Consider the following 16,997-nt stretch of genomic DNA (forward strand, 5'->3'; position numbering starts at 1 on the left):
AGAGTGGTGTATTTTATAGAAGTTAGAAACATAATAGTTGCTTGTGTGATTTTGTGACGGACACATTCACATGAAGTATAACCTGTTAGGTCATTGCTTAAAGAAAAGACCCAAGATATGTGGAATTTTAGCTAAACTATTGTTTTAATCAGTTTGATTTTTCATCTATATACCTGATCTCCAAGTTAGTACTGAGAATTTACTCTCCATCTAATAAGGAGGAATTGTGCTTGATTTTATGTAGAAAGACCATATCTGTATTAGATTAAAAACCTTGTTTAAACTTGCCGTGCAGTTTCAGAGTACTTCCACCAACAGTTAAACATTCCTCTTGTCTTGCTAGGTTGTAACGTTTTGAAACCTTTATAATGATGAGGTCAGATTAAGTGAATGAAGCAACTTAATTTGCCAGCTACCAAGTATGGACAAGCATAGGAATCTCATAAGAATGTTGCTGAAATCTGTGGAACAACCCATCCAAAACATGCATAGTAATTCTGGTATTTCTCTGTAACAAAAATGTGACAAGAACCAGTAAGTAACTCTTGTCTGGATTGGAGAAATTTTCAGTGGACTTGTGGAGAGTGAGTCCTGAGAACAGCCCTGAATGCCTTCAGTGAGCTTCTGTCGGACTACCTGGCTCCCTTCTGTTGTTCCATTGCACCCTCTTGCTCTGTGTCACTAGGCTCTACTCAGTCACAGAGTTGTTGCTGACAGATGAAATATGTGCCATCAGAGACTGCAACTCTGACTCTCCAGCTCTAGAGGTTGTCTTTGTGTTCTTTGGCCCAACAGCACTTAGTGTTTCTAGGTTTTGGGTTTGTTGTTGTTTTTTTAATACTGAGTACGCTAAAGGAGTAATTCTTAAGCTATTTGATTATTTTAGAATATTTTATATGAATATAGAATGGAAGGAAATTAAAGTTCAAGCCAATTCGATAGCTGGGAAGTGCTCTTTCCCTAATGTGTAGTATCCATTTCTTGAGATTCTTATGCTAGAAATTATGTGCTTCAGGGTTAACCAAACCTTTTGACTGTATCCTACTATTGCTTCCATTAGCAAGGAATTCCTATTAGAGAACACATACCCTATTAAAGAACACTGCTTTTTAAAGTTGCAAAATATATTTAGGGAGTCAAGTTTCATGATTCGAAGGAATATGATGTTAGTATGGTTTCAGAATGTGTCATGTCTGATGTTCAGTGTAGAAGTCCAGCTCAGTTAAGAATAAAGTATTTGTGCATTAAATAGTTGGAGAACAGAAACGGTCTGTTCTGTTTCAAAGGTGACCTTTCATGTAGTTAAAGTGAATTGTGAATGCTGAAAAGAATGGCTTCTGTGAATACTTGGCTAATCCTCTGGCTAAAATATGTTTGCACTAAGACTGTTGTGAATAAAATAAGCCGTAGGATTGTTGGACCTAAGTGTCTGTTGGAGCAGTGACACGTGTTGTTTAAATGCAGTTCGTTAAGTTGAAATACTTCAAAGGCCATGTATTTAAATGTTAAATAATTTGTCTTCAAATGGTAGAATGATTGTCTTAATACACTTGAGTGCTTTCCATATCTGCATTCACACTTTGGAGATAAAATCAGAAATGCTTAAGTTCTGAAGCAGTTTTTCAAAGCAGTATTTGTATGGCAAAGAGATGCTCTCCTTAGGCTTGGTGCACACATACAGAACAGCGTGCTTAGAATATGCCTGATTATTCTAAGCTAGGTACTTTAGACAGAGCATCTGGTTGTTCTTCACAGATATGGTGTTTTGTTTTACCTGTGTTAGTATTCTGTTAGCTAGCTTTGTCTCAACTCACCCTTTCCAGCATTCACACCTCTGTAGTCTTTCATGGTTTTGTTTGGGTCCTTTGCTTTGATGTGTGTGTATTTTCTTCCTGAGGCCTCTGAAACAAGATCTTGTGGGTTCTTAAGACTTTGTTTGATCTGTTTGTTTGTTTGTTCTCCCATTTTTCCAGTGGTCAAATGGCATGCTCCAGTTTGCTCAGTCTGTCTCTTGTACAAACAGCCAATTTGGCAACAGATGGCTGCGTTTTGTGCTTAATGTTTGCATAGATTGTCTGTTTCTCTTGATGTAGCTTCTAGTTACCTGCAGAAGTCTAAACAGAAAGCTCACTTCCTTTAAGTACTCAGGAGCAATGTACTGATGACACCATTGACTCAGGAGGTACTCAATACATCAGCTCTTGCCTGCTTGAGTCTCGAACCTTTCAATGTGGGCTGTCTCCTCTTGCTTGCTTTGGAGCTCCAAAAGCTGTTCTCTGTACTTTCCTTCAAGCTGACTTGGATGCCCTGTCTGCCATACTATGAGTGAGCATGATAATCACAAGATGTGTTTTCCAGTTGTGCAGATCTCGTTTTCCAGAGGATATGGTTAACGATTTTTTTTTGAGTCCCTGAACTAATGATGTTCTGTGCTTATTGAGGGAGTTATACCATGTAATAGTCCCTTGGGATCTTGTCCTCTGCTCCAAAATGACTTTTTTTTTTAATTAATACTAGTTTTGGCACTGACATTCAGTCGTCTACCTGTGTCATCCTAGCTGAAGATGTCTTCAGCCAAGTATAACTCAGTTCTTTTCCCTCAGATGTAGATCTTTAGGTGCACGTGAAAAAATAATGCAGGCCTTCACCCCCTAGGTGTTGGGAAACACCTGTCATTAATCTGTTGTCTCTATTTCTTTACCTAGTTTTCATGCCCTTTTGGATCTGTTAGGACATTGAATAAGACACTTTCAGTGCATCTGGTCTGTGTGAGTGTTTTGTGGCCCTAGAAGCTTAACACCATCCTTCCAGCACAGTAACTTCTTAAATCAGATAAAATGGAGCAGACCTTTGTCCAAGTAGTTGGCTGCCAAAAGGCAGCTTGGCCCGGTAGAGATGAGCCTTTTAGGAGCATGTTGTGCGTATGTGATTCCTTGTCCCTCATGAAGTCTCCTCTAATTCCTGTGATGCACTTTGGAATTACAGTTCTTGTTCCACATACGCTGTTATGACATGTTGGAACAGTTATGAGACTTAATAACTGTCTGAGCTACCATTGCATATGTTGCTAAACTGAATTTGCATTGCTGTTGACAAGGATGTATACTTTCAAGAGCCTAGACGTGGTTTAGTGTGCATGGTGGTGTTAGGTTGATGATCTTAGAGGTCTTTTCCAACTGTATGATTCTGTGATGATAGTAGTGACCATTTCTCTGTCGTTCAGCTTTTCCCTGTAGATGTGGTGAATTTGATTAGTCTCTGCAGAGAAGTGGAATTTCTTCCTCTTTTTTTTTTTTTTTTGCCACTATTAATGTGCTTTTTTTACTCCATGAGGGAGCTCATTAAGAGAACTCTGAAGGCATAAGTCCTTTCTGTCTTTGAGGAGAAAAGTTTACACATGTGCTTTCTACAACTTCAGGTAATTTCAAATGCCTGCCTAGCATTCCTTGGTTATAAAGCACATCCTAAGTGAGGATACCGTGAGATCGTCAAGAGCATGATGGTACAAGACCTCCATCCTTCTGTCAGTGCTTTCAATTGAATTCTGGAGCTAGCTTTTTTGATCTCTGGAAATGACATAATTGTGTTCAACCTGCTAAGGGCAGTGTCCATAGTCTTAGCAAAGACGACACTGCTCTGAGGTTTTTTTTTTTCTTTGAAGTGACTGTCTTCCAGGACAAATGCTAATCCACATTACATCTCTGTCTTGGACAGTCACGGAATTCTAATTCTCTATCCTAAAGCTGCTTAGTAGCTAGGTGCTGTCAACATTTCCTATTGGAAGACAAATCATGCCCTTTCTTTTTTGATGAAGGAAAAGGAAAATGAGATACTAAAATAGATGATCTGGAGAAAAGGCGGCAGGGATCATGCAGATATGGTATTAAAATTGCCATAGCAAGTTAGAGCAATTACATTTCACTAGGATGCACAGATCAGTGCAATCAGAATGATTGTGAGGAACTTGGAATGAGTGCAGTGAAGTATCTTTTTTTTTATATTGCCATAAGTGCAGTGGGAAATGTGTAGTGTTAGAGTATTTGTTAGAAACAGTCTGGTAATACATACTGGCACATCCGCAGTGTCAGTATGTAGCTAATCTCAAAGAATAAGTGTTAAGGGAATATAAATTCGTTTTCTAATTTAACAGGGGGATGCTTGAACAATGTGAACTGCCTGGCTGTCCAGGTGAACCTGTCTATGTTCACTGATCAAGAGCTCTTAACAAAATTCTTTTTGTATCAGTGGCTTCATGAAAAGTTGTTGCACTGTTAAGCAGCTAACCAGTTTGAAGTAGCCACATCATATACCTTTATTAAAAACCATGCTATTGCATAAACATCCAGGAATGATGCTGAACTTGGTAAAGAAAAAAAAAAAACAACCAGAGATCAAAATCAGCTGCTGTGTGCTAGAAGACCAAAGACTATCTGTAAACATGGCAGCACTGCTGATTGGGAACAAAAACCTTGAATGCTGTGTGCAGTTTTGGGCCCCTCATTACAAGAAGGACATTGAGGTGCTGGAGCGTGTCCGGAGAAGGGCAGCAAAGTTGGTGAAGGGTCTAGAGCATAAGTCTTATGAGGAGTGGCTGAGGGAACTGGGATTGTTTAGCCTGGAGAAGAGGAGGCTGAGGGGAGACCTTACTGCTCTCTACAGCTACCTGAAAGGAGACTGTGGTGAGGTGGGGGTCTGTCTCTTCTCCCAAGTAACAAGCGATAGGACGACAGGACATAGCCTCAAGTTGCACCAGGGGAGGTTTAGATTGGACATTAGGAGAAATTTCTTTACTGAAAGAGTGGTCAAACATTGGAACAGGCTGCCCACGGAAGTGGTGGAGTCACCATCCCTGGAGGTGTTCAGAAACCATGTTGATGTAGCACTTGTGGACATGGTTTAGTAGGCGTGATGCTGTTGATGGTTGGACTTGATGATCTTAGAAGTCTCTTCTGACCTAATGATTCTATGATTCTATAATGACACCCTTTCAAAGACAAGGTCAATATTGTCATATTGAGTTATTAGAGGCAGGTTAGCCACAGTTCTGTTCCCTTCCATTAGTGTCTGATTGCTTGCTTGCTATTCTGTAACTCAGAAGAGGGGACCTTGATGTTTAAGGCACTCAAGCTAAGTGAAGGAAGAAAATGAGCATTCTGTATTACACAAAAAATTTATAAGCTGGAGTACTTGCAAGATATGGTTGTTCAGTGAGAATTCACCTGTAGATAATCCAAATTCAGTTGTTGTTTAATAACTTCCTTTCTTGTCTTACATGTAATAACATGGAAGTATTAATCATGTGGATTCTGGAATTTGGATTCATGTTATGAAGTTGGATGAAATGGAAATGGAGGGGGGCAAAATACAAAATGGGATTTGGTTGTGGTTTTTGAAATTTTTTGGGTGGCTGCATACTTGATTTGTGACTGAAATGTGATTTCACGAATGGTGAAATACCACTGACAGTTACTTTTGTCACAGAATGGTTGAGGTTGGAAGGCACCTCTGGAGTCATCGGTACAAGCTCCCTACTCAAACATAGTCACGTAGAGCCAGTTGCCCACAACTGTGTCCAGATGCCTTTTGCGTATCGCCAAGGAGGGAGACTCCAACACCTCCATGGGCAAGCTGTGCCAGTGCCGAGTCACCCTCACAGTAAAAAAGTGCTTCCTGTTGTTCAGAGGGAACCTCCTGTGTTTCAGTTTGTGCCTGTTACCTCTATTCTGTCACTCAGCACCACTGAAAAGAGCCCGGCTCCCTCTTGTGCCCTCCCTTCAGGTATTTGTACACACTGATGAGATCCCCTTGAACCTTCCTTTCTCCAGGTGGAACATTCCCAGCTCTCTCCACCTTTCCTTACATGCTTCAGCTCCTTCATCTTCTTAGTGGCCCTTTGCTGGACTCTCCAGTACGTCCATGTCTATCTTGTACTGGGGAGCCTGGAAGAGGACAAAAAGGAAGCTGTTACTGGAGGTAACATTCTGAAAATGATTTTAAACCCACATGTAATGCATAATAGCAAAGACTCTTAGTGCCTCCCTATAGAGGCATATTTAACAGTGACAAATTTACATATGTGCTTCTAGTGAAAATACTACAATAATTGTGTTCTTTAAGTAACAGCTAGATATAGTTGGTGGGGCTTGTAATTTAATAAAACATAAAATAAACAGAGGTGTCTAACAAAGAAGTATCCAGATTTTGTGACTTCAACTGTCTGAAGTCAGGACTTTTTAGAGCATGTTATGAAAGCAAATCTGTCAGGAGTGAGAATGCTTTGCTTTCAGACAGTTGACTTTATTAATGTACTGGGGAGTGCTGTAGTCCTCTGAGCTTTTGTGTGTGGTTAAATAAGAAACTATAAATAGTTGGTATCAGAGTGTGTTTTCTTAATGGTCACCCTGTAACAATCGTAAGCTGGTTCCAACAGGGCTTCTGCTTTCTGACACTATGACAAATCAATGTTCATTGTGAAGAAAATGCTCAGTGAGTCTTTTTGTTTTTTTTCCCTACCTAATGCTGAATTCCAAATTTACTACTAAATTTCTTGCTAAGAGCTCTGATTGTGATAATCATCTGCTTTCTTCTTCTTGGCTCTGTTCAGCTTTGAATTTCAGCAGCAGGCCACTTCTAAACTGAAAAGAAAGCAAAAGCTAAAGGATATAAGTACTTGCCTATGTGGATTAGAAGTTGGGGGTTTGATAAACCTCATTACAAACATATCCCAGAGTGTTCAATTTATACATGCTTGTTTGTGACTTACAGTATGAGTTTTTCATATTGAAATTTAATTACAAGAAATTATTTTAAATGATACAATACTGATTTTTTTTAAATCTCAAAAATTATTTTGGGGATTTTAAACACTGAATTTTGCAAGGGACAAAAAAGTACCTCAGATGTGAATTTAAGAAATGAAACTAATTTTCCAATATTGTTTCAGAAATTCCATCTTTCATATTAAAAGCTAAAATGTTTGTAAAAAGTAAAAAATGTAAAAAGGAAATATAATTGAAAATCAGAACCACCAATTACATATAGTAAGGATAGTAATTGCTCCTCAGAAAAGCTACTAATAATTCTGTGTGTTTTGAAATGTTTCTGGTGGGCCTTTTCACCAGCAAAAGGTACCTGAAATCTTAAGGGTTTTGCTGTATCGCTGTATATGTTCATGTACAACTCCTCAGTCTGTTTCTTATCATTGTAGCATCTTGTAGCCTAGCTTTGTTACAGAACATGGAGACGAAAAAGACATAATTTTGCAGCTTATTTGCTGAATTTGCAGCTAAATGATAACAGTTTTCATCTGTTGCTTTTGATATATTAGCATTATGTGTTGTTTTCGTAAGTCTCAGCTTGGCTGCATTATCTTTACTTTTTGGAGAGGTAGAAAGTGAAGAACACTTCCATGTTGTACTTTTCACTCCCCTTCCTTTTCCTTCTTTCCCCTTCCCTCCCTCCCTGCTGAAGAAAAAATAAACAGAGGGATATATGAATAGCTTTAGATGAGTTGATGCCAGGATGGAAGGCTAAGAATTTCTGAAATTCTTTTTTGTTTTTGCTTTTTGTCATGTTATTTTTCTTTTAGATAACAGGTATCGGAAAACATAAATAAAGAAGAATAATAGTTGTGCCAAAAGAAAGTGGAATCATGAAAAGTTCATTATTTTATGGTTTTGTCTCAGAAGTTAGTATTTTGAGCAAATATTTGAACAGAATGAGGCCTTTAACTATTTTGAACTCAGAATTTTACCCCCCAAAATCAGTCACAGTATATGTATTTTAATAAATACAGTTTAATAATATGCTGTTGGACTGTTTAATTTTTATGCTTCAGGGTAGCACTGAGCACTATTTCTCCTTTTAGAAGATTCCTCTCATTAGTGTAGTACATTCTCATATGTAGCACCTGTTTTAAACTCCAAATCTGAATCTACAAATGCAAAAACCTGACTTTTGAAATATTTGCTTTTTTGAACACTCTTCTTTAAAGGACCTATCAGGATCTCTCCCCAAAATGCTAGAAGCTTGAAGGATAAGGGAGGAACAATGTTGCATGGCCCAAACACATGTGCTTTCGTCATTAGCAAGGTACAGCATGACCTCATGTTGACCTCAAAGGTAAATCACTAACAGGGAACAATTATACATGCCTGTGAAAGCAGCTTAGTTTTGAACATAATCAAGACAGTAACTTCAGTGTGTAGAATAAAAGTAGATTTACAGCTCTCTCTGTCTGCCTTTCTCTTTCTGTCTCTCGTCTCTCTCCAAGTCTCTTCTTGAGAAAATGTTGTGGTTTTTATATATGTGCATTGCAAAATTACTTTTCTAGAGGTCATAATAAATTCCCAAATATGGGGAACCCAAAGGATCTTTTATCCAATTTAGTCAAATTGTACATCTTGCAATGAAGTGCTCTTTTTAATGGAAAGGTTTCATTCGTTGTCTAGAGTATTGATGTTCCAACCTTCAGAATGCGTGTCTATATTACCTTGGGGAATCTTGTGTAGTTCTGAAATGTATAGACCATTTAGACTTACGGGGAAAGTTTTTTAAATATCAATACGTTAATTTTTGAGTGTTTATCTTAGACTGCCACACAAACTTCTGACGTTTTATTTTTTTGTAGAAGACTGTAAATACTCTGTAGCGTTATGTGATACATCTCTACATATGATGGAATATGATTTAGCTAGCAGTTCTGAGCTATTTGGAGAAGAATTGCTGCCAGCATCTTGGAACTATTAGCCTTATCTGTCCCATATGATTTGTACAATATAATTGTTTGACGTGGATTTTTTTTTTTTCCTAGAATGAGAGAGCGTATTCCTTCTGTGGAACAATTGAATACATGGCTCCAGACATTGTAAGAGGAGGAGATACAGGACATGATAAGGTAAGTTGTATCTAAGTTTGTTATTGAAAAGAAATTAATTCTTTAGGCAATGCTGCTGTTCAGCTTGAGGGGTTTTTGTGAAATGTGTTAGCATCTTATTTAAACATGCCTTACTTCAGGTTGTCCTAAAATAGATTATTACTTATATTTAAAAACATCAAAATTGTCTATCTTCAATTTTTAATCTTAAGGGCATACTTAAAAAGCTATTGAGGCTTATTTGTGTTCTGTTCAAAATTTGTTCTAAACGTTCAGTGGAACAAAAAAAACTTAGCTGATGCTTCCTTTTAAATAAAAAACTATTTAGTTCAGAGTGGAAAAATGACTGGTTTGTCGCTAATTCTGATGTATTTTTTAAATTGTACTTCAGGGAATTTTTTTTTTCTTGAAGTATGGAGTGGGTTATTAATGTTATAAATATTCTCAGATTGTAAAAAATCATTCTCTTTAGCTTGAGGCTCAAGTTTTGATATGAATTAGTGTCAGTCAGTGATGGTAAAGATCAAGACAACCACAATTCACAGATGATACTTGAAACAAAAACAAACAAAAAAAATCCTACTCCCTAAAAGAATTCTACAATATTCTTAGATAAATTGTTCTGATTGTTCACTATGTGAGAAGTTTTGGAGACTATTTAATCTCTGCAGTTTTTTCTTCCTGTAGATTAAGTTGATTTGTCTTATTGTTGAAGATCACAGAATATAGTTGATCACAGTTCCTCTTGTAACAGACTTTAAGCACTGAGAAATGTTATACTGGGAAATGTATCTCACCTTTCATCTCCTTTTTCTAGACTGACTGGACTCAGTCTGACTTTGGCCTCAGAAGGTTTTTTTCTTCTCTTTCTCTGTTGCTCTGAGTTTGCCTGTATATTTCTTCCGGTAGGGAGCACTGTAGTGGGCACAGTGTTTCAGCTAAGAGTTGGCAGTTTGAAGTACAGCAGAATGATTACCTCCCTGATTCTTCTGTTAAACAAAATACAATGTGCTTTGTCTTTTCACTTAGTCATTGTCTTGCACCTACTTTGTATTCCACTATAACCTCTGCATCATCTTCTACTGTACTGCTTGCCTAGTCATTATTAAAAGTGGAATTTTCTGAAGTTGTGAATTGAAGCTTTTTCCTGCACTGTATTTCTTACTTTAGTCTTGTCAGTTTCAGAGCATCTCTCCAATGCATCGGTCATTTTGAATTGTGATTCTGTCTTCTCAAGTGTTTACAAGTTCAATGTTCTTGCTGATTTAAAGAGGAATCTCTTTTCCATTATTGTTGATTGGTTCTATCTGATACTTTCATTAAATGTAGTGCAAAGCCATACAGTATTCAATACGAAATAGCTTCACAGTTTGATAGCAAATGTAAGCTGATAAATAAGGGTGATTTTGCAGTGACCTATGTGATGGTAATTCTTTGCACCATACGCTCTTTGCCTCACCATTGGCAATGTGATGTGACGCAGTGTTAGGAGGTTTTTAGTGTATTCCATACTTAATGCATGTCTAGCAATGTAAAGATCTTAATTAAAAAAAGAGGAAATGAGATTATTTTAGTATGCAATGCTCTCATTAATGCTTTTGATTTGTAATCTCGTCTAGATAGTTGTATTGTTTGTCTAAGACTTGTTCTAGTATTTCAGTATTTTTTAAATTTGATTTCTGATTCTGCAGATCCTCCTTCTTTTGGAAAAATTCATGCCAAGAAGTCTTTCTTTGGGATTTTCTCTAATCATTGTGTACTTAGAAAGATACAGTAACACTACAGAGACTTTTTCAGCTAGTTTTTCTAGACACTTGTGGCTGAATATATGAAATGTCAGATTTTGTGTATCTTGAAGAAAAAGCCTAAAATATGAGGCCAAATTGTCATCATTTCACTAATTGTATTCATGTATTGTATTAATGTTGTCAACATAAGTAAAGCAGAACTTCAGTTTCATTGATTTGCAAATTTCATGGAAGTAAAACTGAGAAATTCAAACATCTGTAGTTAAATTAATTTTGTTGAAATGACTAAACTGCTTCCTTTTATTATTCACACTAGCATCTTTTCTTTTGAAAGAGAAATATTTTGTAAGTTATGAGGCATCAGAAATGTGAATAATATGATTAGTATATGGGAAGCCAAAGATCATGTGTGTTGCCACGGAGTATAAGATAAAATTCCATAGCGTTTTCAGGTGCCCTGATTAACTGTGACCTGTGCTCTTATATCATGCTTTTTGAAAGTTCCTTAGTTTCATTCTCAAGCTCCTAAAAGCTCATGTTCCACTACTTCTTAGTAAGGCTTATGTTCCTGTTATTTTGAGTATGTTTTAGAATTCTTACTACTTCAGAATGGTAAAAATAAAAATGAATTCTGGGTGGAAAAAAGAAAGGAACTCTAGTAGTCAGTGGGAAGACTTCAGCTTGAGAAATGACTTCATGAATCTAAGTGGAGAGATTTCAAAAGTAAAATTAATTTATCATAGAAATTACGTCCAGTCAGTACTGCTCTTGTTTATGCTTTATTTTATCCAGGCTTGGCTTTGTATTGATAGGTGGGCTCTTCCTTTGCTAGTTGCTTTATGGATGCATTGTTTTGTTCCTTCTTTTGTTAACTATTTTACTTCAACATATCATAACATACATAATTATTGTTTTTCTATAGGCTGTTGATTGGTGGAGTGTTGGTGTTCTTATGTATGAGTTATTAACTGGAGCATCACCATTTACAGTTGATGGAGAGAAGAATTCTCAAGCAGAGATTTCTAGGTAAGATTCAAAACAGTACAGTGTATGTGCTTGCTCACAAAGCGATGCTTATGCCATAATATAATATATGTAGTGATGCTTATGCCATAGTATGTGTTGTGAGAGTTTTAATTTAAAGTTCAGGAAGGAAATGCTACCAGGGTGGCACTCCAGTTCTGTCTAACTGAATAACATCTGGAAGCAGATAGATTTTATTAATCTCAGCAGGCTATTAGAGCAATAGAACCGACCTTTACAAAAGACCTGGTTTGTTTAAACTATAGTGGAACTACAACTTTGTAGATACTCAACCTTGTTGCATGTTTAATGTTGAAAAGGAAGTAAAATGAAATACGAAATTATGTGTAAATAAAATTACAATATTCAAAATATTGATGTGTAATGAAACATATTTAGCTAGAGAGATTTTTGTTAGCTCTTGCTAGGTCACTTCATCAGACTACGTGCTTAAAGTGTCAGGATGTACCCTACTCCCACCTTTTTGTCACAGGTAATATTTATTTTATTAGTGTATAATGTGAAACAAAGAACGTGATCTTTTCTAGCTGTGCCTGCATATCTGAGAAGAAATGAATATGATACATTACAAAAATGAAATAACCTATACCATTCTTATATTTTACATGTAAACTTTTCCTGACTATGAGTTTTGTTATGTTCAGTAATCTCTACACTTTAAGGGTTTGTTTTCAGTACCCATATAAAAGCATTGGAACACTTAAAAAAGACAAAGCAATAAGCTTGACCAAAACACATAACTGAAATCTCCCCCCAAAATGAGCATTTCCTGCTACTGGGTTTCTCTTGGAGCGGGCAGTTGGATACTTAAATTAGTAATCGCTGTCAAGATCAGCTTGTAAGTTCTGTCCCCAGACTAAGAATAGTGTTTCTTCTGTTGGAATGTATTACGATGGTTCTGGCCCTCACCTGAAGTCACTTGATATTTAAGGTTATAATGGGCAACAGAACATACATCAATTATTTAGATAATTAATTTTACTTCTGTTGTAAATTCAGGCAATTTCTTGGAAGGTTGAGACCTGTTTGTTGGTTTCTAGGTCTCTACCAAACAGAAAACTTAAGAGGGCCACTAGAAAAAATATGGGGGGGAAGGGAATCCATTAACAAGAAGTAATTCAGGACTTTACCCTCTTGGTCTCATTATGGTGGAGTTAAAACTGAAATTAACTCTTTCTGACCTTTTTAAGGTTAGAATTTTTATTGATTGCTTACTTACACCATGTCTGAATTGGTAATTTTGACTCCCAAGAATTACTGAATGGGACTCTGAAGGAGTTACAAATTTTTTAGAGAGAAACTTGACCTGAATTTTACAGATACAGTTTTTTCCAAAAACTTAAACTTTTTAGATACGTATTCCACAGGATTTGACTGTCTTTTGGTAGGTCCCTATGTGCTCTTTAATATCTTAATCTTTCTGATAATTTAAGATTAAATTTGAAGCTGAGAACCTGCAATGTTGCCAGCATTTATCCTCTGATGGCTAATAACCTAATTTCTGATCTAAATTTGTTGTGGCAAGTTTACTGTGGTGTTGCTCAGTAAGCTTTTGTTCTAGTTGCTGTTTACGCTACAAACTTAGACAGCAATTTTGTAGTCTTTCAGCTTTTATTTTGATGCATTTAGAAGCTAAATTCTTAGGGTTTTTTATTGTTTCCCAGTCTTCCTGTTTCCTGAAAAAGCCTTTTCTTAATTTAGCTTGTGGTGTTCTTTGTTACGTATGGACAATTTATTCCTGTTGATGTTTCAAGAGGATCTTGTTTAATGGAAGTAATTCACCATCTGAACAAAAAGATATTCCTTCATTTGTTCTTGGGTTCCTCTTTGATGCCAATGGTGGACTGATTGATCTGATTCCTTCTGCTTTTCTATCACTTCGAACTGATAAGTCCCTAGTTTATAGCTGAAATCTCATTAGTTCCAACTGTATGACTGCATTTCAGGCTTGATTTCATCTGTCTTCTGTTACTTCAGTACTCATAAGACCCATGGTTTCTGAATCCTTTCCATTGATAGCAATTTCTGTGCTGGGTGACATCCATTTTGTATGCTTGCAGTTTATTAGGTAATGAATGTTATGTGCCTTTTAAGACTGTGGCTTAGCGTATGAGAACACTGCTGTTTTCTATGTCCTGGCTGCTGGACTGAGTCATGTGGAACCTTCTGAGGAATGGTGCTTCATGCCTTGGAGAGCAACAGGAGTATATTTGGGGCTTTTCCTGAGGGTAGGGTGGAGCCAGCAGAATGGATGTGAGATATCAGCAGGCTGTGGTGCTCCTGCAGCCAAGGCAGAGGGTGAGAAAAGTAGGGAGCCGCAGTGCATCTTGAAGAAGATGGAAAGAAAACCTTTTTATAAGGATTGAAGGGGACTGCGTAGAGTTTGCTGCAACTTGGGAAGCTCTTGAGCTATTTGCTTGAGAGTGTGCCTGGAAGAAATGAGTGACCCGCCCTTCCTGACACGCTAGCTTGTTAAATTTAGAAATCCTTCTTACCATATTCATGGCTTTTCAGGAATGCCCTCCTTGAATTTATCTCTAGCATGAGTACACTTAGCTCTTTCAAGAAATAACAGCTGAATTTTCAGTACCTGTCTTTATCCTAAGCCTGTCTGGCCTAGAAGCTATGATCTTTATTTCCTTTTTTCTTTGATAATTTTCTCACTGAGGATACATTTGCAGTTTACACTTAATGGCCTTTTTTTTGATATACCAATTCTTTCAATTATGTCTGCAGCCTTTTCTATAAAGTTTTCTGTTGAATTGGAATGCAGACTCTAGATAATTTTACACCTATAATTAAAGAGGTTCCAGGTTGTCTCCATGGCTATTGTTGATCTCTCTAGCTTCATTTCCTCTCTAAACTGATGAAAAACTGAATTGCAGGTAACTTCATCAGATATTTACAGTTGCCAGTAGTAATGAAATCACTAGAACTGGCACAGAGATACGAGTTGGTACAAAGTTATTCTAAACAGAAATTATATTCTGTAGCCCAAATATGCTTTAACTTGACAATTGCAGCAGGCTTGGAGAATTCAGTTTTCTCTTATTCAGCCACAAGCCCTGAAAGCATAGTTCCCGTGGCCTTTGATATTTTTTTTTTGTGAGCTTAAGGAATAAAGCCTTCTTCTAAATGAATCCAGGTCCTTCTTTTATTTTACCTAGGTGGGAAGATAATTTTATAATTTAGATAATTTTATTCCCTTATGTGGCACAATGGCTATCTGCTGTTAAATTCAAGCATGAAATCTTGTTCTGAAATATCTGCCTGATGAATGGTGCAGTTCTGTCAGAAATAGTTACTGTGTCATTTGTGTCTTTTTACTCTTTCTGATGAGATTGTGTTCAGTTCTTTTATCATAATCCATTTGACAACAGTGTGGACTTCTGTTTCATGGCAAGTGCAACAAGTGCATGCTTCAATTTCCCTTATGTCTCTGAAGATTCTTTTTGTTCACATGCTTGGGTTATGGGTTATTAAACTTAATTAAAAAAAAATTCACAGAACCATTCAAGTATTTCACCTTTTCTAGTATGCCCTCTCCCCTTTCTTCTCCCTTCTTCCCAAATCTTCCTTTCATTTTTGAGAATTCTGGACTGCCATTGCTGTAGAGCCATGGATGGAACCTGTGGTGCAAAAGCATAGGCAAGGGCTGGGTTTGATTACAAACAGTGTGTTCGGTTTGACCGTGAGTGATTTGTAATGCTGACTTGAAAGACAGAAAAATCCATTTTAGGGTCTTGACATGCATAATGGAACTTTTGAGGGTCTTGTCATACATACAGGGATTTAAAATGAGCATGAAGTTTTTGGAGTATTATTTTGCTGCTGTGCAGTAGCTTAGAAAAATCTTACCAGTTTGGGATTATGAACAGATAGATATGTATCTTTTTCAATTTTTGTACATATATACATCTATAAAATAATCTGTAGAGTAATATGATGCCATATTAGCATTTTAATGCTAATAGCAACCTATGCTCTTTATTTGGAATAGTTGATTAGACTTTATTTAAACTTCATGGAGGATGGGTGAAATTTGGCCGTCTGTTAGATGCTATGAAGATACTTTGTCCACAATTCTGCAAGAAAACCTTTTCATAAAACTGTTGGGAAGATACATAGCTGGTATATACTGGGATTCCATTCTTTATTCTCTGCCTGTGAAGACTCGAGTGACTGCTAGATCTTTTAAAGGACAGAGCAGTCATTAAATCCAGCTTCTAATTTCCATGGTGTCTTCTGGAATTTTGTCCTGGCGCTTATAGCTGTCTACCTAGAATGTGCAGCATTTATATGCTTAGATGGGAGTCCAGAGTCCAAGAACTGATAGACAATAATGTAATGATGCTTTTCTAATAGGCAGCAATGAGTTAGGAAATCTCTGCTACATGAAGGATGCTATTTGATGCTAGGCTTAGTGTGAATCACATCAGTGACTCCGCCTACAGATCAGCTCATCCTTTCAGTGAAGTAGATGGTTTTAAGAAAGTCAGAAGTATTGCATCGAAGTCTTCAACTTGTCTAGATCTGGAGATGCACATACTAGATCTGACTTCTCAAAGCAGAATCTGGCAGTAGTAGTTCTGAGAAGACAGGGCATTCGGTAGAATTGTTCTCAAATTTGAAGGTGGAAACTCTGCTTTGGAAGCTTGTCCCTCTGCCCTTTAACAGGGTTACAGCTTGGGACTGTGTCATGGTTTAGGCCTGCCCTGCTGGCAACTAAACACAATGCAGCTGCTTGCTCACTCCTGCTCAACTTGGGGCAACAACATCAATTTAGCTTAAATACCAACACCAATTTACCAATCAAATTGGAGTAGGGTAATGAGAGACACAACCAAATCTTAAAAGAACCTTTCCCCCAGCCCTCCCTTCTTCCCAGGGTCAGCTCTTCTCCCAGGTTCTCTACCTCATCCCCCTGCGTGGCACAGGGGGATGGGGAATTGGGGTTGAGGTCAGTTCATCACATTGTCTCTACCTCTCTGCCCTCCTCAGGGGGAGGACTCCTCACACTCTTCCCCTGTTCCAGCATGGGGTCCCTCCCATGGAAGACAGTTCTCCATGAACTTCTCCAACGTGAGTCCTTCCCATGGGGCTGCAGCTCTTCATGAACTGGTCCAGTGTGGGTCTGTTCTGTGGGCTGCAGCCCTCCCAGTGATGGACTACTCTAGCGTGGGCTTCACTTGGGAGTCACAACCTTCCCAGGCTGAAGCAGCTAACTGTGGCTGGTCGTCTGCAGGCGGGCATCTGCTCCACTGTTAACCTTCATGGGCTGCAGGGGGTCAGCCCACCATCTCACCACTGGCTGCAGGGGAGTTTCTGCC

General features: G+C 37.7%; 1 protein-coding gene across 1 annotated transcript in view; it reads left to right on the forward strand.

The window, feature by feature from the left end:
• RPS6KA5 (ribosomal protein S6 kinase A5) overlaps positions 1 to 16,997 on the forward strand; it is an 80,462-nt gene that overhangs the window by 40,252 nt on the left and 23,213 nt on the right. Inside the window, exons 6-7 of the mRNA XM_086463423.1 lie at positions 8,813 to 8,896; positions 11,546 to 11,649. Of these exons, the coding sequence (XP_086319549.1) occupies positions 8,813 to 8,896; positions 11,546 to 11,649 (188 nt within the window). The remainder of the gene's footprint in view (positions 1 to 8,812; positions 8,897 to 11,545; positions 11,650 to 16,997) is intronic.

This window comes from Leptosomus discolor, chromosome 3 (genome assembly GCF_034619465.1).
Source record: "Leptosomus discolor isolate bLepDis1 chromosome 3, bLepDis1.hap2, whole genome shotgun sequence".
Classification (NCBI taxonomy): domain Eukaryota; kingdom Metazoa; phylum Chordata; class Aves; order Leptosomiformes; family Leptosomidae; genus Leptosomus; species Leptosomus discolor.